Source organism: Triplophysa rosa, linkage group LG19, assembly GCF_024868665.1.
Source record: "Triplophysa rosa linkage group LG19, Trosa_1v2, whole genome shotgun sequence".
Classification (NCBI taxonomy): Eukaryota; Metazoa; Chordata; class Actinopteri; order Cypriniformes; family Nemacheilidae; genus Triplophysa; species Triplophysa rosa.
The window spans coordinates 20021859-20043996 of record NC_079908.1 but is presented as its reverse complement, the minus strand read 5'-3'; the positions used below and the strand labels follow the sequence as shown (position 1 = coordinate 20043996).

Here is a 22138-nt window from a genome sequence, read left to right as displayed (position 1 = left end):
CACACACACACACACACAAGCAGTCTCAGATATCGGTGCATCACACAGGTAGGCACATGATTGAGTGTCAAAGGAAATTGTCTGTCAGTTTAACAGGTCTATTTATATTTCAGGAGCAGAACCGCTTTTGAAAAGAACAAGACTGACGTCTTTCGGATCAAAACACACAATGTTGGGCCAATAAAGAAGATCAGGTACATACAGCACTTTACATACACTACAGTAAAAGGTTTGGACACGTCTGCACGTCTGTCTAAGTCCCAGCTCTGCATTCTCATTCTGTGAATCCACCTCACATCAGTTTTGCTTAGTTCTCTTATTAAAACCACACCTGACACCTGCACTGTTTCCATGCTGTAGAATTGAGCATGATAACACGGGCATGAGCGCCAGCTGGTTCCTGGACCGGGTCATTGTGACTGACATGAACAGGCCACACCTCCGCTTCTTTTATGCCTGCAATAATTGGCTGAGCAGAGAAGAGGGGGATGGACTTACCGTTCGATATCTGCTGGGCAGCCTTAACCCCATGGACATTCCCAAACGTACGTTATTATTTGTATGAACTCAATTGCTCATTCAGAGGAATCGTTGTTTGTTGAACCTGTTTATCTGGACTTGGGTCAAGTGAATCTTCACAACTGCCGTATATACCGATTAATTTTCGGCTGTGTGAATCAGACCACACACAATAAAGAGAATATGCATTGTTCCGTGCATAAACCTCACACATTTATATTAATTTATTTATGATCTCACTGGCATGGCGCTGGTATAATCTCATATCACCATAGATAACATCATACGGCTTACGCTTTCATGATGCACACAAACGCCAGGAACATTGAACCAGACTCATGTTGCATTTAAGAGATTAGGAGAAATGTAGTAGTAGAGTAGAGTTTCAGACAGGGAGAACAATATCACCGGCTCGACATTCCTAAACGCTACTGACAATATAACATTACATCTGACACAAAGAGAGAGAGAGAGGACAATAAGACTGGCCATATCTTTATTGTCATCGTCAGGCTTTGGTCTTCTACTGTAAAACTCTATTCTTGCTAAAAGTTGGTGCTCATGTTGAAGCACAAGTTTAGTTTTTGTTTTGTTGGCTTACACTCTTAACCCGAATTAGTTGACTTTACTAGAAATTTACGAGGAAAACCTGTTGCCTTAACCCACTTTAGTTTTCACACACACTATAAAAAAATTGTTGAGTCAACTTAAAATAATAAGGCAACCTATCACAAGCACGTGTTTGAGTTAACTCGACAAACAGAGACTGAAGTCCACCCAACTTAAACAATTATGTTTAAGTCATTAGTTGTCACAACATAGTCAAGTTTACCTAATGAACAACAGAACAAAATATTTTTTGTTGGCTGAACTTCAACTGAAAATATAGATTGATTGTTGATAAATAATTATTTGTCTTTTACTACAATTGGACTTGTTTTCTGCCTCAAACAGACCAAACTTTGCTCAAATAACTCTTTACACCTCAACATTGAACACACAAACGATCAAAAACCATCATTCATTAAAAAAACTCTAAACACAACAGATAACTAACAGTAACAACGATATTAAAGCATAAATTAAGCCAGCAAGAACTAAAACACTAAACTTTAAAAGAAAAACAAATAAGAAACACATGAACATGAATTGAACATGCTGCAATGCATCTTGGGAACTTTCAAACTCTTGCAATATTGTTTGTTCAGAATACACAGTTTTGTAAATTGGGCAAACTTTATGACACATGTTGGCCAAAAACTTGAGAATCTAAGTCCAGTCAACAAAATCATCTTTGTTAGAAACATGTTTAGGCTCATTTTGTTCAGTATATGCAAAAGAATAATTTGACTCCTTTAACTAAAAATTCTATGTTCAAGTTATTTATGTATCCTTGTAGGGAGAACATTTTGTAAGTTGGATTTTTTACAGTGCAGGTTAAAACTAAACAGGTTAAGTTGTATGAACATAGAACCTTAAGTTGGTAAGCGGGTGCAATAGACAAATTAAGTTTGCAATTTGCATGAGTAGTCTTTACTGAAAATCATTAGTTTATGGTACAAATGTTTTTAGGTCCAATCAGTTGCTTAGAGAGAGTTTGATGTGTCTCAAAGCTTTCTGATGATTTTTATGGTGAAATATTTCTGTAGTATTTCAGATGTGACTACAAGTGTGTTTGTTGTGCATTGCAGAGAACAAATACATCGCCAGCGTCTTCACTATGGATGCTAAAGGCAGTGGAACGGACGCTGATGTCTATTTAACTATTTTTGGAGAATTTGGTGACACAGGTCTGATAACCTCTGAACACTTCTCTGTGTGTTTTTATGATGAAACACAAGTATTTATGTACGTTTTACGTATTTGCGTGCGATTTTTAGGAGAACGTAAGCTGGTCAGCGAGGGGAAGGACAATTTCGAGCGAGGCAACGAGGATAAATTCACCATAGAGGCCCCGAATCTTGGCAGACTCCGAAAGATCACTATCGGACACAACAACAAGGGGTCTTCTGCCGGATGGGCCTGTGACAAAGTACACACACACGTCAATGAATTCATAACACTTTCAATTTTCACTTTCGTAACACAAACATGTCAGTCTCTGAGTATACATTTCATTGATTTAAGCCACAAAATAAACTTTATTCATAAAATTAGTATAATGAAAAAATATATGGACTGCTATCTTATCAGTTGTTTAAAAGATTATGGTAGTTAACAAAGTTTGATTAAATAATGTAAAAAATGTATATATGAAATATATGTATAATAAAAGATGATACATTTTTTCCACGATTTGTTACATTTTGTTTGCTAGAGTAGTGGTTCTCAAACTTTTTCATTGTAAGGCCCCCTGTGTGTAGGGTGTATCGCTTTGTGCCCCCCAAATAATGACTTGTGATCCAATTTTAATTAAACCAAAAAACACTATAATTATAGAATGCTGGAACAGCAATTCTTTTGGTTGGTAGTCTTATTTTTCAAACATTTGATTGCCCAAAATTATCATAAATTTCTATAATTCATAAACTGCCTCAAAACTGTGGCCCCTCTGGGTCCATCTTGGGGCCCCCTATAGGGGGCCACGGCCCCCAGTTTGAGAACCACTGTGCTAGAGTAATATGATGTGTACGTGCTGATGTGTGTTTGTGTCAGGTTGTGATTGATGACATGGGGAATAAAGAAGTGTACGAGTTTCCTGTCGATGCCTGGTTTGATATCTCAGAAGGGGATGGAAAAATACAGAGAGACGTGCTTGTCGGAGCCACACAACCCATGGGTGAGAGTCTTTGTCATTGTGTACGTTGTAGCGTTGTGCACCAGAGCGATACGCTCGCGACTGCAAGATCATAGGTTCGATTCCCAGCGTGTACTAAAACGAATACCTTCACTTTTCATAATTTGCAGTGATATCAAAACAATTTCTGTGTGTGTGTAGCGATTGTGTATAACGTGCAGGTGATGACGGGTGATATCCGCGGAGCAGGTACCAACTCAAAGATTCATCTGGTGATGCACGGCCACAAGGGCATTAAGAACAGCGGTAAGATATTCCTGGAGGGCGGCACGTTCGAGCGCGCTCAGATCGACATCTTTAACGTGGAGCTCCTGGAATTGCTCAGCCCGCTCAGCAGAGTCACCATCGGACACGACAACGCCGGGATTAGCTGCGGCTGGTACTGTGAAAAGGTGCCGTGGCTTTTAAAGCTCTCATCCTTTATTCATAGAGACAACGTGCTGTTCTCACGGTCTGCTTTTGTCGCCCAGGTGACGGTGTACTGCCCGTTCACAGGTCTCGAGCAGGTGTTTCCCTGCGGCAGGTGGCTGGATGAAGACGAGGGAGATGGACTGGTGGAGCGAGAGCTTTATGAGATGGTCTCGCTGAGGCAGAGAAGACTGAAAAGTGAGCGTTGTCTGTTGTTTTCTAACCACCAGGGGAAATGTTATTGCTGAGAGGTTGCTCTTTCAGAGATCTGATGAGTTCTCTGTTGTGTTTTCAGACTTGAGAGATGTTTCTCCTAAAATTGAAGGAGAAGTAAAAAGAGAAACAATTGTATGGAGGTGTAAATGAATGTAGCTTGTAGAGGTAAAATAATCCTGATTTTCGGGTAAATTCGATGAGAAACTGCTGAAACTCTAATGACAGAGACTATTGTCAGACTCTTTTTCTCAGGAGAAATATCCAGATGCAGATGAGACTAAAGCGAAGGTTTCCAGAACTATCACATGTAAAATCAGAATATTTAAGTTTCATGCTTTTAATTCTGTTTGCACGTGTGTGTGTGTGTGTGTGTGTGTATGCATTTCCCAGAATTCCCCTGGTCTTTGTGGATCTGGACATCTGAGATCAAAGGCGCGGGCACAGACGCGCAGGTGTTCCTGCAGGTGTACGGAGAGAAGGGCAAGAGCGATGAGATGAAACTCGAGAGCAAATCGGACAGTTTTGAACAGGGACAGTGCGACAAGTTCATCGTACGTCTGTGTGTCTGCACATTGTGTGCCAAAAAAAGTATTTGGACACTTAAACCACACCTAAACAATGCATGAGGGTCATTAATATCAAACCAGTGGATATCTGCAGATAGATAAAGATACTAAAAATACTAGACTAGAAATAAACCAGCTGTCCTAGCCAAGTAACCACAGGTACGGTTCATCACATTAACTGTGAACATGTTCGATGAACAGTTGAAAACCAGACGGTGTCAGAATACTTTTTGTTGTTATTTTGAACAGCGTTGTTTTACATTATTATTTAACATAACAATTATTTGCATTGAAACCAGTGTTATAGTTTTATTAATATTGTAAATTAGCTTTCATTTTTATATTTGTAGTTATGTTTAGTGTAAACATATTTTAGCTTTTATGTTATTTTAGTGACATTTTTTATGTTGCTATTTAAAGTTTTTTTTTGTTTAGATTTTGTTTATTAGTGCCTTAAACTTATTTCAGTTCATGTCTGAGGCAACAATTTAATTGTTTGTTTATTTTCAGGACAATATTTTATTTGATCTCAAACTAAACTAACCTTGTGTGACTGTGGTGTCTAAATAATTTTTGTGATCATTGCATTTAAAAAAAACCTTGAAAATGTAGTAGTTCCATTACAGTTTTTTCTTGTTTGGAATCTCTGCTGTTTTTTGTAGATCGAGATGCCTGATATTGGGAAGATTCGCAAGCTGAGAATCTGGCACGAGAAGAGGCATCCGTTCTCTGGCTGGCATCTTGGCAGGGTAAGAGCCTCCACCACAATCTAGTGCACGATTACACACAGCCTGTTTGTCTGTTTCACACTGCATGCGATTTCACACGATGTACAGAAGAATAGTGTATTCTTAAGTGTTTGTGTTGGTACCTGCTAATCATGTGTGTGTTTAGGTGACAGTGATGAAGACCTTCACGAGAGAAAAATACTCATTTGCGTGTAACCGTTGGCTGGACATCAATGAAGATGATAATGAGATCATCAGAGAACTACCGGCAACTGGAGCTCTTGTGCCAGAACCTTTACCACGTGAGAGAACCACACAACACAAAAAAATAATGTTCATTCATTTGTTCACCCTCCTGTCATTCAAAAACTGTATGTGACTCTTTCTTCTGTCGAACACAAAAGAAGATATTTTGAGAAATGTCCATACAAAAGAAGTCACCGAGGTCCAGTGTTGTTTGGTTACCAACATTCTTCTGTAAATATCTTCTTTTGTGTTCTGCAGAAGAAAGAAAGTCACACAGGTACCACATATTATCCTGGAGCTTTAAGGACAAAGAAAACCATTTAGAACAACATTTCTATATTGAATATTTGTTTAAAATATTTCCAGTTATGAAGTATCGTGTGACCATTTGTACGGGGAACATCAGTGGCAGTGGAACGGATGCCAGTGTTTATTTGAACATCATTAGTGATTCGGGTGATACAGGAGAACGTCTGATGTTCATGAGTAAAAACAACGTCAACAAGTTTGAGAAGGGAAACGTGAGTAATGACATCGGGCATGCTGGAGACAGTTTACATATGACAATATCTATTACATATATTTATAGAAGCAAACTACATTTATTTCTAAATCATGTGTCACATTTTGCAGATTAAATACTGAATTCTGTCAAAAAAACTGTGATTTTAAACAGTGCTTTGTTGCATTGCATTCCATTCTGTACTGTTTAGAAAACATGCGTATGCTACTGTAGTATGCGATGTTCGCCTCTCTTGTACTTCTTCTCAGGCTGATGAGTTCATCGTAGAGGCGGTTTCACTAGGACAGATCAGGAGGGTTCGGATTGGCCACGACGGCCGTGGCGGAGGCTGTGGTTGGTTCTTGGATAAATTGATGATCAGAGAGGAGGGGCAACCTGAGAACACATCCATCGAATTTCCATGTTACAGGCAAGATGATGGAACAGACACGCGCACAATGATTTCTGTAAAACTGCAATGTGTATATAACTATATATGCGTGTGTCTGTAAGCTGGAGAACATGTGAGAGTGGTGTTTAACTCAATTATGTAGTTGGGAAACTAGAATCTGGTTACTAATGGACACTAAAGAGTGCCGAGGAAACCGAACCTCCACCACAGAGAGAGCTCAGTTACACACACACACACACACGCACACACACACGCACGCACGCACACACGCACACACGCACACACACACACACACACACACACACACACTAAATGAGTATAGTATTTTATAGCAATGGTTCTCAAACTTTTCAGATCAAGTACCACCTTTAATAAAATTAGTTGTTGTATACCACCTAATGCCCGCCATAGAAAAACTTATGAAAAAACACTCAAATTAATAGTTGAGCTGTGAATCTTTATCTTTACACCTTGTCCTCCAATTATAATGTATTTTTTAATAATGCATAAACTTTCTTATTTACCAGCTGTTTTCAAACTAAAGAAGATGTTTTCCATGTTTTTCAAGTTAGTCAGCAGTAATAGACACAAAACACTTTTCTGTAGTGCACTGTAAACAGGGCTCTGTAAATTATGGGAGATTTATTAACTTTATGGGGAGCTACATTATAGGACTACAGACCTATATGAAAGATAAACAACGTGGAAAGAATATTTAACACAGAAGATAAATTAATATAGGCCTACGTATACGTAAACATTAAAGAGAACAGTTGTATATAACGAACAGACATACTTTACTACAGCGGCTCATGTCAAAAACGGCGTTTCGGTTTGCTTTAGGCTGAGATGTATTCCGTATTTATCTATGTATTAAACATTTGAAATTGTATTTAAAATACTAAATGTAAATTAATATACAGTATCCGACCTGCAAAATGTTCTCCCTACAAAGACACAGTAAATAAGTAACTTGAACATAGAATTTTTAGTTAAAGGAGTCAAATTATTCTTTTGCATATACTGAACAAAATGAGCCTAAACATGTTTCTAACAAAGATGATTTTGTTGACTGGACTTAGATTCTCAAGTTTTTGGCCAATATGTGTCATAAAGTTTGCCCAATTTACAAAACTGTGTATTCTGAACAAACAATATTGCAAGAGTTTGAAAGTTCCCAAGATGCATTGCAGCATGTTCAATTCATGTTCATGTGTTTCTTATTTGTTTTTCTTTTAAAGTTTAGTGTTTTAGTTCTTGCTGGCTTAATTTATGCTTTAATATCGTTGTTACTGTTAGTTATCTGTTGTGTTTAGAGTTTTTTTAATGAATGATGGTTTTTGATCGTTTGTGTGTTCAATGTTGAGGTGTAAAGAGTTATTTGAGCAAAGTTTGGTCTGTTTGAGGCAGAAAACAAGTCCAATTGTAGTAAAAGACAAATAATTATTTATCAACAATCAATCTATATTTTCAGTTGAAGTTCAGCCAACAAAAAATATTTTGTTCTGTTGTTCATTAGGTAAACTTGACTATACTGTGACAACTAATGACTTAAACATAATTGTTTAAGTTGGGTGGACTTCAGTCTCTGTTTGTCGAGTTAACTCAAACACGTGCTTGTGATAGGTTGCCTTATTATTTTAAGTTGACTCAACAATTTTTTTTTACAGTTAAGAGTCGTTAATTTTCTGTCGTGTCACGTACCACCTGGGGGTCTCTTCAAGTACCGCAGTTTGAGAACCACTGTTCTAAAGACTTGTTTTTATACACAGCTAGTTATAAGTACTGTAACCTAACCCGAACTCTAAACCAAACCATAAATGAAAAAATCAGGTTTTGCTAATTTTTGGGTACAGATTTGTCCAAAATTTGGGCAACTCAGACATAACCCTGTTAAACCCTACAGGCTTCTTCAAGTCACTATAAAATAAAAAACATATATATTTTTTGATGAAACACTGCAGTGTTTATTATAAATGATTTGAATAGAGAAGTTCCACACCAACGCAAATTCTGTTTCTTTTTTTCTTTTTTGTTCGCTTTGTTTCATTTAAACACAATAGTACATAATAAACACATTTTATAACACACACTCACATGTGTTTCTCTTTCAGATGGTTGGATCGTAATGAGGACGACGGGCAGATCGTGAGAGAGTTAGTTCCCACAGACGACGGTCAGCGTTTGTTCAGTGAGTCAACAAACAGCCACACACAGACATGTACAAAAAATAAACAAAATGCATATTTAGATGTAAATAATGTGTGTTCCAGCTGTTAGTTATCACATTGCTATAAAGACGGGCAATATAAACGGCGCCAGCTCGGATTCTAAGGTGTTTGTGAAGCTGTACGGAGAGAAGGGCGACACCAACAAGATGCTTCTGGTCGTCTCCGATAACGACCTGGGAAACTATTTCGAGACCGGACAAACAGACATCTTCACCATAGAAACATTTGACATCGGCAAGGTATGTCACCTGAGTCAGTGTCATTTATCAAACATAAGCATTATTTGTGTATTTATTGTGATTCCCTTCTGCTCTGTGGGAGGGGCCTGTAGATAAACAGGCTGCTGATTGGTCACACGAACGAAGGCCTGCGAGCCGGTTGGTTCCTGGACAGCCTTCAAATCTGGGTCCCGGTACACAGGGTTCAGTACATGTTCCCCAGTCATCGCTGGCTCTGTAAGGACGAGGCTGATGGGAAGGTGGAGGTGGAAATCTATCCCAGCGAGACACTAGAGATTGAGAAATGTGTGTATTTTAATGAATGCACACGCGCACACACACACACACACACACACACACACACACACACACACGCGCACACACACACACAAGAGATACTTGGTTGAAAATCATTCTAAATTTAAGAGAACAGGCCTCATGAAAGTGTTTTGTCTGATGCAGTGATCAATTACGAGGTTACCGTGGTGACGGGGGACGTCTGGGCCGCGGGGACAAACGCCAATGTCTTCCTGCAGATATACGGCGAAGAGGGTAAAACCGAATTAATTCAGCTTAAAAGCCGATCCAACAACTTTGAGAGAGGAACCACTGAGATCTTCAAGGTTGGACATTGAACAAAATACATTTTCCGACTGGACTGAAGTTCAAGAGATATTTTGCCATTTTAGTTCTTCTAAAACTTGACTGAGTTTGTACGCAAAATGTGTTGTTGTGTCTCAAAGGCTGCTCTCCTATTGGCTGTTTCAGATCGAGGGTCTAGATGTAGGACGTGTCTATAAGATCCGGATCGGTCACGACGGGTCTGGAGTCGGACCAGGATGGTTCCTGGAGAAAGTGGATGTGAAGCGGTTGGTCATGGCAATGGTGAAACCGGAGAAGAAGGAGGACGACAAGAAAGACAAGAAGAAGAAAAAAAAGAAAAAGGTGAAACGAGACGCACTTGTTAAACACAAATTCCGTGTGAATGAGACCCATTTACAGTGTCCGTCTGTCACTCACAGGAGGAGGAGGAGTCTCCGGGTGAACTGCGGGAGGTCGTTCAATCTTACAGCTTCCCGTGTGGCCGATGGCTCGCTCGTGGTGAGGAGGATGGAGAGATACTCGCGGAGCTGCGTGCCGAGGACTATGAAGATTTGGAAGGTAAAGTCAATGCTTCACTAACAAAAACGTACCATAGTATTGCTGTTGATAGTGTTTCAAGCATTTGATCAAAAGGTTTTTATGATCAACATATATTCAGTCCGTTGGGTCCAAACAGTTGAAACAGGACTTTTAAGTGAATGATAAACAGTGTGAGAATGTGTGTGTTTTAGATAACACGTATGAGGTCCATGTGTTCACCGGCACTATGCTCGGGGCCGGAACAGATGCGGGGGTTTACATGAACATTTATGGAGAAATGGGCGACACGGGTGAACGAAAACTACGCAAGTCAAACCACCTGAACAAGTTCGAGCGCGGACAGGTGAGTGCAATACACACACGCGCGTCTGTTTCATGACCAACAGAATATATTATTTAGAGTAAACACACACCCTCATATAGAGAATTTATTGATTATTCCCAGGAGGACGTGTTCACAATCACTGGGATGGATCTGGGACTGTTGAAGAAACTGAGGATTCGTCATGACAACAAGCAAGCGAACGCTGCCTGGTACCTCGACCGCGTCGAGATCTTTGATACCAAAGAGGAAACCATGTGAGTTTCCTGCATAAACTCACACAACCTCAGAGAAACACTCAGGCTGCACTGCAAAAAACGCATTTATAAATTTAGGTGAGACACCAGTGGGGTAAGTGGGGAGGGGTGGAGTGAGCCGTTGGTTGCAATTTGCAACCTCACCACTAGATGCCGCTAAATTTCACACACTGGACGTTTAATAAAGAGGTCAAACTTAATTGAAGTATATTTTACTTACTCCGTTGGCAGATATTTTTGGGGTATTGGAAAACAAGAGAAAAAAGTAAGAAATTCATTTTTGCAGTGCAAGAGGTTGCTCTTTTATAGCTCATGAGAAAGTTGAAAGTCTCAGTTGCGTATCAGTTTTGTCTCACATGTCTATTCTAGAATCGTAGGAGACTCGGTAAAAGTTTAGAGCTATAAAAAATGATGTTGATAATTTGGCCTTTAAATAGTCTTGAAGAATTTGATAAATGTTTTGATTGTAGACTTTATCTTTGCAAATCTGTGCACAGTTGAAAAAATGATCTCCTGAATCGCTGCACGTCTCATTTTGCTCTCCCTATAGTCTTATTTCTGTTCTAAGAGACACAATAAACATATATTAAATACGTCTTGTTTGTGATTTTCTTCCCTGTATGTGCTGTCTGTGTTTCAGGTATTTTTTCCCCTGTCAGCGCTGGCTGGCTGTGGATGAAGATGACGGACAGCTGGGCCGTGAGTTAGTGCCTGTAGACGAGGCCTTCATGAAGAGAGATGAGGACGATGAAGACGAGTCGTCGCCCGCTCAGCTCGGACTAGAGCAAAAAGGTTTTCAAACATTAAACACGCGTTCTGCTTTACTCTTTGAATGTTTAGCTCCTCCCCTTCCGCTGCGTACAGGAAAATGCATCCAAGACGTCCGGCTTCCAGTACTTTATAGTGCACTACATCTCTTCACATTCTTCAGTGTGAAGTGTTGGCGGGCTTGGCTATAAGTATGCAAACTGTGTGTGTGTGTGTGTGTGTGTGTGTGTGTGTGTGTGTGTGTGTAGCCATGTCAACCACGTTTACACTGAGAGTGAAAACAGGAGAGAAGCAGTACGCTGGAACGGATGCAAATGTTTTCGCTGTTTTTTACGGGACCAAAGATGATACAGGTAACCATGGAAACAAGTAGCTCAGCTTTAAAGTGAATATAATCAGCGCTTAAGCTACGCAAAGTCTGTGTGGTTATTTCAGGCATCATCAATCTAAAGGCGTCAAAGAAGCGCAAGAATAAATTTGAGGTGGGAGTGATCGATGAGTTCACGATAGAGGCAGTGGACATCGGCAAACTCAAGAGAATCCGGATTGGACACGACAATTCAGGTACACGCACACATTATCATGAACAGTCACACATTTCTTGTGTACTATCTGCTTTAACGTGTTTTACATTCATTTTAATGGCTTTCTGTGTATGAACCACAGCACTGTATTTATGACGGTGTGTGTGTGTGTGTGTTTACACTGCAACGAATCGCTGTTCTTTTTACAGCAAAAAACAAACGTCATTTCCAGATAAACAGTATATTATTAAAATATTCATGCGTCATGCGTTTTTACAGTTATTATGTATGTTTATGTAGTTTATTTATACACCATCAGTAGAAAAGATAAATATGAAACCCATCAGTTACTAAGCAGATGATTTGTTTAAAAATGGCACACAAGACTTTCGGGCATCTGTATGGACTGCTCTATAGGGTCGGGGTTATATGTATATATCTATAGCTTATCTATGATTATTTCTGCCTCTGTCTGTGTTTTTTGTGTGTGATATATGATATATTCAGCTCTTGGCCTTGATCTGGTGTAGGACAGTTTTCTGCTCTTTACTGAATCTCCAGGGCAGGCAGTGTTGGTGTAAATCTTACAGACAATTGCTTACATTGTACATGTGTGTGTTGTGCGTTTTGCGATTGTTGTCTCAGGTGGTTCTCCGGGTTGGTTTCTGGACTGGGTGGAGATCGACGCTCCGTCTCTCGGGCAGCTCTTGCGCTTTCCCTGCGGCCGTTGGTTGGATAAAGGAGAGGACGATGGTGCCATTGTCAGAGACCTGTCCCCTAATGAACTACAGACACAACTATACACACCCTGTATGACACACACACACACACAAATAAAGACACACCATAAATTTGTAAGATGACAATAACACATTCTGAGGAGAAATATCTGATACTGTATGCAGATAGAAAAACGTTTCCTTTGCACTTCATTCATTCTTATGATGGATGTCTAGGAGAAATAAGTAAGATCTCATCTGTGTTTTTTTCTTGAGCGGTCAGATATATAAATAAGAAAAATAGAAATTTTAGGTCTCTGTGGACCATCTTTCCTAGTTCATGTCCCCAAAAGGACTTGTTTTTAGATTTTACTAAGTTCTAGCTTCATGTTTCTTTTGTCTCCAGAAGTATAACTTGGTCAGAATCGCACACAAAGATTAACACAACAGCTAACCTAAATCCACTGTTCTACTAACAAAACAAAATCTTCAGGCTTTATAGACACACAATTACGTGTCACAACGCAACCGTATGTAATACATCTGTGTTACAGTTGTTCCCTATGAGATCAAATTCTTCACCAGCGATATATTTGCCGCGGGCACAGACGCAGACGTCTTCATCGTGCTGTACGGTCAGAACGGTGTGTGTACATCTCAGAAGTCTCTCTGTGTCACTAAGAGAGAGAGGGGAATGTACTTTGAGCGAGGAGCGGAGGACATGTTCATTGTAGAGGTGAATGTGAAGAATGCCTTAACGTGTAGAACAATACAGAAGTGTGTGGACTGAATGAACTTCCCAATTGATGACGGATTATAATTATTCAACGTATCTGCAGTTGGAGGATATTGGTGATATCATTGAGAAAATCCGTATCGGTCATGATAATCGTGGAGTGAATCCTGGATGGCATTTGGACCGGGTGGAAATTCGCAGGCTGCTCCGGAATGGAAAGGTGCCGAATGCTTTTTCTCAAAGTACTTAAAGTCCCAGTGAAATAAAAATGACAATGCCTATTTATTCGTGAAATATTGCTGTGTTTATTGTAAATAGTTAATCAATGTGGATCATTCTCTTTTTAAAATTTGTGTGCCCTCATGATCTTCAGTTAAAATCTGAAAATGCACTTCCGTCCTTTAGTGACTATCCATCTTAAATGACGTATGTTAGACTGCTTGGGCGGAGCATCCGTTAACTCCTCCCCTTCAACTGTCATGCTGGGTTCACACCAAACGTGAACAATTGCGTTCCACGCTCTTTATTACTCGCGGGAAAAGTTTGTTATTTTCACGTGAGTGACCCGATCTGACAAATATTTTCAACCTTCGCGGGAGACGAGATTGACACGCGCCGCCCGATTCGTGGCATTTGCACTGCGAGTTCGCATCTATACGTGTCTTTGCATTGACTTTGTATGTAATTTACTCGCGCAAAACGCCTAATTCGCGTTCGGTGTGAACCCAGTGTCAGTCTGCTGCCAGTTCCATTTCAAAATGCAACGTTCGGCTGTTTTTATACTTCCAATCAAATCGCACAGAAAGACGAAAGCCATGGCCACTATTTTTTTCACAGTTCACCCAAAAGTAAAAATTCACGCTCATGTCATTCAAAACCTGTATACGGCTAGTTCTTCTGTGCAACACAAAAGAAGATATTTTGAGAAATGTCTCAGTGGTTTTGTGTCCATACAATGGAAGTCAATGGGTTACCAGCGTTCTTCAGAATATCTTCTTTTGTGTAGTTTTTACATAGAAGTACGTAAGCAAGATGTCCTCTAGCACACTGTAACGTGCTTCTTTCTCAGTGTTATGTATCATGTTCTGTGTTAGTGGACTGTGATATGGACCGGACTCAGTCCACAATGTTCCGGTCTGATTGAGGACCTCCTTTTTCTCTCCTCTGTTCTTCACCCATTTCATTGACCTACATCTGCTGTGTGTGTGTGTACATCATTAGTTCCAGTGACTAATCTTCTCTGACCTGTACTTCACTCCAGTGCTATCTGTATCTGTACAGTCGACTGAAACACAGCAGTGAAACCTGAACACACTTCACCAACATACTGTCCTTCAGTGTTACACTCATAGCTGATAGGAATGGAGTGACTGTACTTTATGATTTATGTTATTCATATACGGTTTGGGTTTTTACCAAGAAAAACAAATATCGTACCGTGGTACTTTTCCTGCTTCCTGATTATATTAACTAATGGACGGCTTCGGCGGCAACAATATAAGCAAACGTTATGTGGCCCAAACTTAACTTCCGGTAGACCTTGTTAAAAAATCAATAACTGTTGAGTAGTTTTAATTTAATTTAATACAATTCATATACAAACAATATCAATATAAATGAATACTAATACAAATTAAATATAAAATAAACACAGACCGGTAGTTAATTTCCGACCAGGCGCATGCGTCCGGTAAAACCGTCTACAGATAGCTTGTTTGTGATAGTTAACGGATTTCTTTTTTACTTCATAATAATATTTTAAGTCTTGTAATTGCGCACATTAATACTGTTACGGTTATCTCTGACCATTCTGTACTAACACCCTCTTAACAAATAAATGAAGTGTTTGAAATGTGTGTTTTCGTTTTCATTTACTCACCCTCGAGTCGTTTCAAATCTGTATAAATGTATTTGTTCCGATGAGCACAGAGAAAGATATTTGAAAGAATGCTTGTAACCAAACGGTTCTTGGCCACCATTGACTCTCATAGTAGGAAAATGATAATGGTTGTTAAAAGTGCCCCAGAACTGTTTGCTGTCCTACATTCTTCAAAATATCTTCTTTTGCGTTCAACAGAACAAAGAATTATACAAAGAAATCTTTCCTACTATTGCCGGGAAACATCAGGTGTGTTTACACATTTGAGAATTAATAGCCTTTATTATTGTTTTCTGCGTTTTGAAGAATTGTCATTTTGGGGTGAACTGTTCCTTTAAGTCGCGGCAAAACAACAAAACAGTTGTCAGTCCATTGTTAAGACGTGTGTGTGTTCAGGGTTCTGAGACGGTGATTTTCCCTTGTGAGGGCTGGCTGGCTCGATCGGAGGAGGACGGTGAGACGATTCGAGAGCTGGTGCCTTCTGACATCATCGTCGAGAAACTATCACGAGACGGGACACTGAAAGTCATCGAGACAGAGGTGGACGATGCACTGGAGAGTAAGTGTGTCTGCGTGTTGTGTGTGTGTGTGTGTGTGTGTGTGTGTGTATGGGTTTAGTCACGTTTGCTAAATGATCGAGTTGAAAGGAAGTTTTATATGTCTTGCAGTTCACACGTATACAGTGGCAATAACCACAGGGGACGTGTGTGGAGCGGGAACTGATGCCAATGTTTTCATCACCGTGTATGGAGACATGGGCGACACCGGAGAACGCAAACTCAGCAAATCAGAGAACAGCAACAAGTTCGAGAGAGGATCGGTGAGACAGCCTCAACATCAGCACTTTGGTCTATCGTCGTGAGAAGTTGGCTGCTGTTGTTGATCCTCATTTCTGATTGGTCAGGTGGACACGTTCACTCTGGAGGCTGTGGATCTGGGCCAGGTGTTCAAGATCCGTATTCGTCACGACAACAGCATGCTCAGTGCTGATTGGTACCTGGAGCAGGTGGAAGTGCTGGATCAGGACACAGAGGAGGTGTTTCTGTTCTTGTGTGAGCGATGGCTCTCTCGCAAGCGTGAGGACAGACGGATCGACAGGGTCTTCTACGTTAAGGTCTGCCTGCATGTGTGCTTGCGTGCGTGCGTGCGCTCGTGCATGCATGCGTTAACAAGCTGTGTATCGTACTAGGGTGACAATGTATGTAGAGTGTGTTTGTGCGTGTGTGTAGGATTTTGAGGAAGAGCGAGAAACTGCTTTCTGTCCCATTAAAAACGTGACGAATCTGGACAGCAACATGAACAAGAAAAACAAGAAACAACATTCAGAGGAGGATGAAGAGGAGGAGGAGGAGCAGTCACGTATGTACAACCCAACACAGTCTCGTGCATGAGAAACAGATCTCAAGAAAGTCTCCAGAGGTATAAGAGAAACCTCGGAGCGAAAGCGTTTTCTATCAAGGGATAAGTCCTTTTTGTTTAATTATTACAATTACTTTTTTTTAAAATTGTTTTTAGATATTATATTAGCATACAGTCACAAACAGATTTCAATATTAGCACAATGTTATTGTGTTCTAGCACAAATTTCTAAACATTCTTAAGTCAAGCTACATTTACATTAATAAAAGCCATTTTTTTGTGAAAAATGTATGAAGTTTATGCTTGAGGTTATGATTAACATCTGCCAATGAGGTAAGAAAAATACACCTAATTTAAAGGGAAAACAACATTACACTAATGGCACATACTTGATTCTTGTTTTAAGCATAAACTCACTTTGGTTTTGATTTTATAGAGCAAGATCTAATATTTTAGGTCATTTTGCTTCTCGACTAACTATGTCTTGATTTAAGAATGTTTAAATATTTTTTATAAAAAGACACAACAAAATATATTTAATTTCATGTTGTAATAAATTAGCGAAGTCACACGTTCCTCACCTTATTTTGGTGTGTAAATCTGTTACTTAGTACACAAAGTCATGATTCACACTTATTTTTATGAATTGATTTTTTATTACATAATCGGACAGAAAGACAAACGTTTTGTCTATAAGCCTTCTTTCAGTGCATTGTGTGGATTATGTCAAATAAAAAATGACAAAAGAATTATAATAATTTGGGCCACTAATTAACCAATATGTTCCCTAGTGAACACCGTAGCAACCATCCAGAAAACAATACATACACCTTGAGTTCAATACGAGAGGGATTCTCGTGTGCAAATGTGTAATGTTGTGTGCGTGTAGTGATTCCGTACCACTTCACGGTCACGACGGGTGTGGAACGGGACGCCGGGACGTCTAGCCGTGTGTATGTCATCATCATCGGGAAGAAAAACAGGAGGACGGAACGCCTCTGGCTCGACTTTGATGGGAAGAGCGGATTCCAGCCCGGATCTTTGGATTACTTCACCTGTTATGGAGCTGATGTTGGAGAGATCAAGAAAGTGCAAGTGAGGGAACACACACGCACTGTATATTGCTATTATATTGTTTATGCGTTGAACACACTTGCTTGACATCGCTTTGGACAAATTGCATGAATGCAAATCAATGTAAATGTTGTAGCTGGGTCATGACGGAGCGACTCCAGAGAGCTGCTGGCTGGTGGAAGAACTGTCTGTGGAGGTCCCGACTAAAGCCGTGCGCTTTGTGTTCCGCTGTAAGAGCTGGCTGGCCAAAGACAGAGGAGATGGACTCACCGCACGCATGCTGAACGTGCAGGATGCAGAAATGATTAACATCTCACAGAAGGTGTGCACGCGTGTCTCCTGCACGATAAACCCTGAAATGACTGGTGGGGATTTTAAGGGTTTAAATGAGAGATCTCTTGTGTGTTTTCTAGGTCATCTATGAGGTGACTGTCCTCACAGGAGACGTCCTGCATGCTGGAACAGACACACAGATTTACCTCACTGCGTTTGGAGTCTACGGCACATCGGAGGAGATGCTGCTGCCAAAACTAGAGGACAGGTACTTGAAGAATAAATAGACAAAATGTAATGATTATCCGCTATTATTTCTCCGCTGTTTTTCCTCTGTGTAAAGGTTTGAGCGAGGCCAGAAAGACGCTTTTAATCTGGAGATCGAGGACATCGCTCCTCTGAGGAAAATGAGAGTGCGTATAGACGGTTCCGGAAGCCGACCGGACTGGTTTTTAGAGAAGGTGAGAGAAACGAAACATTAAAACATTCAGTCTTCTGGGTGCTGGGTTAATGCATCTCTGATTTTATGTGTACAGATTGAACTTCATAACCTGCAGACGGATGAGGTGGCGTTGTTTGTGTACGAGGAATGGCTGTCTCGCTCGTACGGGCCCAAGCGAACGCTCATATGTGAGATGCCGGCCATTATAAATGATGAAGAAATGGTGGAGCTCACCATCTACACGGTGTCTGTGAAGACCAGCGATGCCACCGGTACACAACTCTACCAGCATGGTTTGGTTAAATTGGTTTTGTGGTGCACAACAGAAGGATTGAGTTCATGCTCATAGAAAAGACTTAATATATGATTGGCTGTTTTTTAGCGGCGGGAACTGATGCTAATGTGTGGATGATTATTTTCGGCGAAAACGGCGACACCGGAACGCTCGCTCTGAAAGAAAGCTCAAACACAAACAAGTTTGAGCGCAAACAGACCGACACTTTCCGCTTTCCTGATATCCTGGGCTTGGGCGAGCTCTCGAAAGTACGCATTTGGCACGACAACTCAGGTGAGCCAATCCGAGCAGTTTTTACAACGAGCGTGAAGAAGTCTTTTTTTCATTTGTTGTCTCGAGCATCAACCTTACGAGATGAATCGCAACATAACAATTCATTTAAATCAAACGCAAAAAATATCTGCAGTATTTTTGAGTGATATAGTAATATATTGTAGCGTTGTTGATGATGTAGTTTAATCGTGTGTACGTGTGTGTTGTCAGGCCCGGCTCCTGGTTGGCATCTGGAGTATGTGGAAGTGCATGACGACATCTTGGGAAAGAAGTTTCGTTTCCAGTGTGACCGCTGGCTTGCCAAGAACGAGGACGATGGACAGATAATGAGAGAGCTGGCATGTGCCAACAATGACGCGGTGGATTTCGATGAAAAAACAAGTGAGACGCACACACTTTCAAACAGGTTTTCCTACAAAATAAGGAAAAAGCTCTTTCCAACAACGATGAAGGGCTTCTGTATCCAGTGTTGTAATGTAACAAAGTAAAAATACTTAAGTATTTTTTGAGAGTATCTGTACTTTACTTGAGTCTTTATATTTCTGCAGACTTTTACTCCATTACATTTCTTGAACAAGATGTATACTTTTACTCTGATACAGTTCCCCTAAGCGTGTTCATTACTACAAAATAAAAGCATAGAAACTGAAATAGACAAGTCGGCGATCGGGCTGAACCAATCATTGGTTAAAGCTCAACGTGCAATTGCAAAAAGGTGCTCTCCGCAGTTCATTTCAACACAAGGTTTTAATGTGCTGCTTCTTTTAAAGATAAACAGCCAATTGTTCAGTTTCAATGAATTATCAAATGACTGGGTTGTTACTGTAAGGGAATCGCAAGGAAAGAAAGAAGTAAGAGCCAGACAGATTTGTTCAGATTTTGTTCCAAGTTGAGGGATAATATTGGGGGTGGGAGGGAACTATTCTTTTATAAAGTTATAAGTTATAAAGTAAAGTTATACTTAAAGATGTGGTTTCTGAACTTGTATTTTTATAGTTTAGCAATTTGGCAACATCATTCCTGATAAAACTACTGAGTTTGAGACAGAGCTTTTTCAAAGTTCTTCATTTCTATGTGAGCACCATTTTTTATCTTTGTGCAATTTTTTTTACATGTTTATTAAAGACGTTTGCTTCAACTTTACTTTAAATATTTAAGTAGATTCAATATAAAAAGTACTTTTGATACTTATGAACAACATGTATCTGATACTTTAAGACTTTTACTCAAGTCATATTCTAAAAGGTTTCTTTTCTGGCAAGATATTTGTACTTTTACTCAAGTATTGCTTTTAGGTACTTTATACATCACTGTCTGTATCATTTATGTCAACAAAGCACATTTTCTTTCCATTTCTCATCCCAAATTAGATTTCATTCTTTTGTGCAAAATTTAATTTCCTTCATTTTTTTGGGTTTTGGGGCATTGGGATTCAAATTCAAGACTTCAATACGTCCCGCTTGACAAATCTTTAAAATAATGTATTATGTGAATGCGTGTTCACAGAATATGAGATTCTGGTAACCACAGCGGATACAGATGACGCAGAAACCAAAGAAAACGCCTGGGTCGTTCTGGAAGGGAAAAAAGGACGTTCTAAAGAGATTGTGTTGGAGAACGTGACAAAGAAAAAGCGTTTTTTGCGGTGAGTCTTCCTCTGGTGTATATTTGTCTATCACTTTGTATGAAAGATTTATTTTCTGTGTTCGACGTGTTTACAGCGGCTCTACAGACCGATATGAGTTCTCCTCTAAGGAGCTGGGTGACATCGCCAGTATTTGTCTGGGACACATCCCTAAAGATGGAAAGAAGGTCAAAACGGAGGCCTTCTGGACTGTGGATGAGGTCGTGGTCGTAGAAAAGGAGCTGGGCAACAAGTCAGTGAGCCAACAAAATCTTCTAAGAACGCTTTGCTTACGTTTCCATTTGAAGAACGTTCCGCAAATGTTGTTCATTTTGTCTTTCTTGCTTAGGTATATCTTTCACTGCGACGCCGCCATTCCTCTGTCCTCCAAACGAGACGAGTTCCAGACCTTCGAGTGCACCAAATTCATCGAGAGTTTTACCAGCAAGGCCCAGAGCCTCGTGCCCGTGAAATACGAGATCATCGTCATCACGGGTGATGAGAAAGGCGCGGGCACCGACGCCAACGTCTTCGTCACCATCTTCGGCTCCAACGGTGATTCTGGTCGGAGGCAGCTCTGCCAGAAGTTCCGCAACCTGTTTGAGCGCAGGAAGACCAACCGGTTTATTCTGGAACTGCTGGACATGGGCGACCTGCTCCGAGTGCACGTGGAGCACGATAACACCGGACTCAGCCCCAGCTGGCTCCTGAGCAGGATTGAGATCACAAACACGGCCAACGGAGTGACGACCGTCTTCTTGTGTGGGAAATGGCTGGACAAGAAAAAGTCTGATGGGAGAACAAAGCGTGTCATCTATCCAAAGTATTGATGTTGAATCGGACAATCGATTCATGTTGCGATCAGTATCAGGAGAGAATATCTAATGCGCAACATGCTTAATATACAGTATGTTACTTAAAGGTGACGCGTGGATGCTAGAAACAACCAAAGGTGATGCGTTCGACTTTCTCAACATTGGTCCTACCATAGAGATGTATACATAGATGTCCAACATGACAACTCAAGCATGTTTCTACATTCCATTTGGTGCCACGGGCGAAATGACACACTTCACCTTCAAATATTGAAATAGCATGAATAGAGATTAAGAGAGGACATGACGTCATTTTGATGTGTGGTTTGAACGGGAACCACTGATGGTCTTCGTAGAGGCTGCTGCTTTTCTCATGTCGTCTCAGGAACAATGTGACTCATGTTAGAACTGACTTACACAGTCCATTTCTTTCTAAAAGTCATGAATCACATTTCTCAAATGTTGCAGAATTGTTTTAAATGATCCCACTATAACATTAACCCAAAACACCCAAGATTCATCACAGCAGTCAGTCAGAAGAACTTTTAAATGTATTTATGGCAAAGCTTCTGAGCTCTCAGGGTGCCACCGCAGACGTGCCTCAAAGTGTTTGAATGGTTTTATAAATGCGTGAATGTTTGTTAATGTGATTCATTTTTACATTATTATTACCTCTGTGAGGCTGAAATCTGACACACATTCAGGTGGGAACTTCGTGTGTGCTACAATGTTTGTCAAGTAAAACTCAATACTGAATCCACGACTACTGTTCTGATCTTGTGAAGTTTTGTC

At 40.3% G+C, this 22138-nt stretch overlaps 1 protein-coding gene across 2 annotated transcripts; it reads left to right on the top strand.

Annotated features, from left to right (window-relative positions):
* Positions 1 to 88: 88 nt before the first annotated feature.
* LOC130570137 (lipoxygenase homology domain-containing protein 1-like) lies at positions 89 to 22133 on the top strand. 2 transcript variants are annotated; one of them, XM_057360291.1, is made up of 40 exons: positions 89 to 194; positions 361 to 545; positions 2211 to 2309; positions 2400 to 2551; positions 3175 to 3298; positions 3458 to 3708; positions 3787 to 3922; positions 4331 to 4491; positions 5169 to 5255; positions 5401 to 5536; positions 5847 to 6001; positions 6252 to 6412; positions 8509 to 8585; positions 8668 to 8864; positions 8957 to 9149; positions 9306 to 9466; positions 9612 to 9788; positions 9866 to 10004; positions 10178 to 10329; positions 10432 to 10565; positions 11206 to 11357; positions 11582 to 11686; positions 11769 to 11897; positions 12503 to 12667; positions 13131 to 13312; positions 13416 to 13532; positions 15588 to 15750; positions 15860 to 16011; positions 16096 to 16305; positions 16421 to 16550; positions 17440 to 17645; positions 17761 to 17946; positions 18038 to 18165; positions 18241 to 18358; positions 18434 to 18611; positions 18722 to 18907; positions 19118 to 19288; positions 20414 to 20552; positions 20629 to 20784; positions 20881 to 22133. In XM_057360291.1, exons 2-40 carry the CDS (start codon positions 383 to 385, stop codon positions 21359 to 21361), a joined length of 6309 nt encoding a protein of 2102 aa, XP_057216274.1. In that variant the 5' UTR covers positions 89 to 194; positions 361 to 382; the 3' UTR covers positions 21362 to 22133. The 2 variants fall into 2 exon arrangements, with proteins under 2 accessions (XP_057216274.1, XP_057216275.1); XM_057360292.1 differs by lacking the exons at positions 89 to 194; positions 361 to 545; positions 2211 to 2309; positions 2400 to 2551; positions 3175 to 3298 and having other exon boundaries at positions 3691 to 3708; positions 3812 to 3922; positions 20881 to 22132.
* Positions 22134 to 22138: the final 5 nt, after the last annotated feature.

Bases quoted from the DNA above. Each gene is read 5' to 3' on its own strand.
- LOC130570137 (XM_057360291.1), top strand. From the start codon at position 383: ATGAGCGCCAGCTGGTTCCTGGACCGGGTCATTGTGACTGACATGAAC. The intron at 6,002-6,251 runs GTGAGTAATGAC...ACTTCTTCTCAG, and splicing joins ACAAGTTTGAGAAGGGAAAC to GCTGATGAGTTCATCGTAGA. The intron at 18,359-18,433 runs GTGAGAGAAACG...TTATGTGTACAG, and splicing joins CGGACTGGTTTTTAGAGAAG to ATTGAACTTCATAACCTGCA.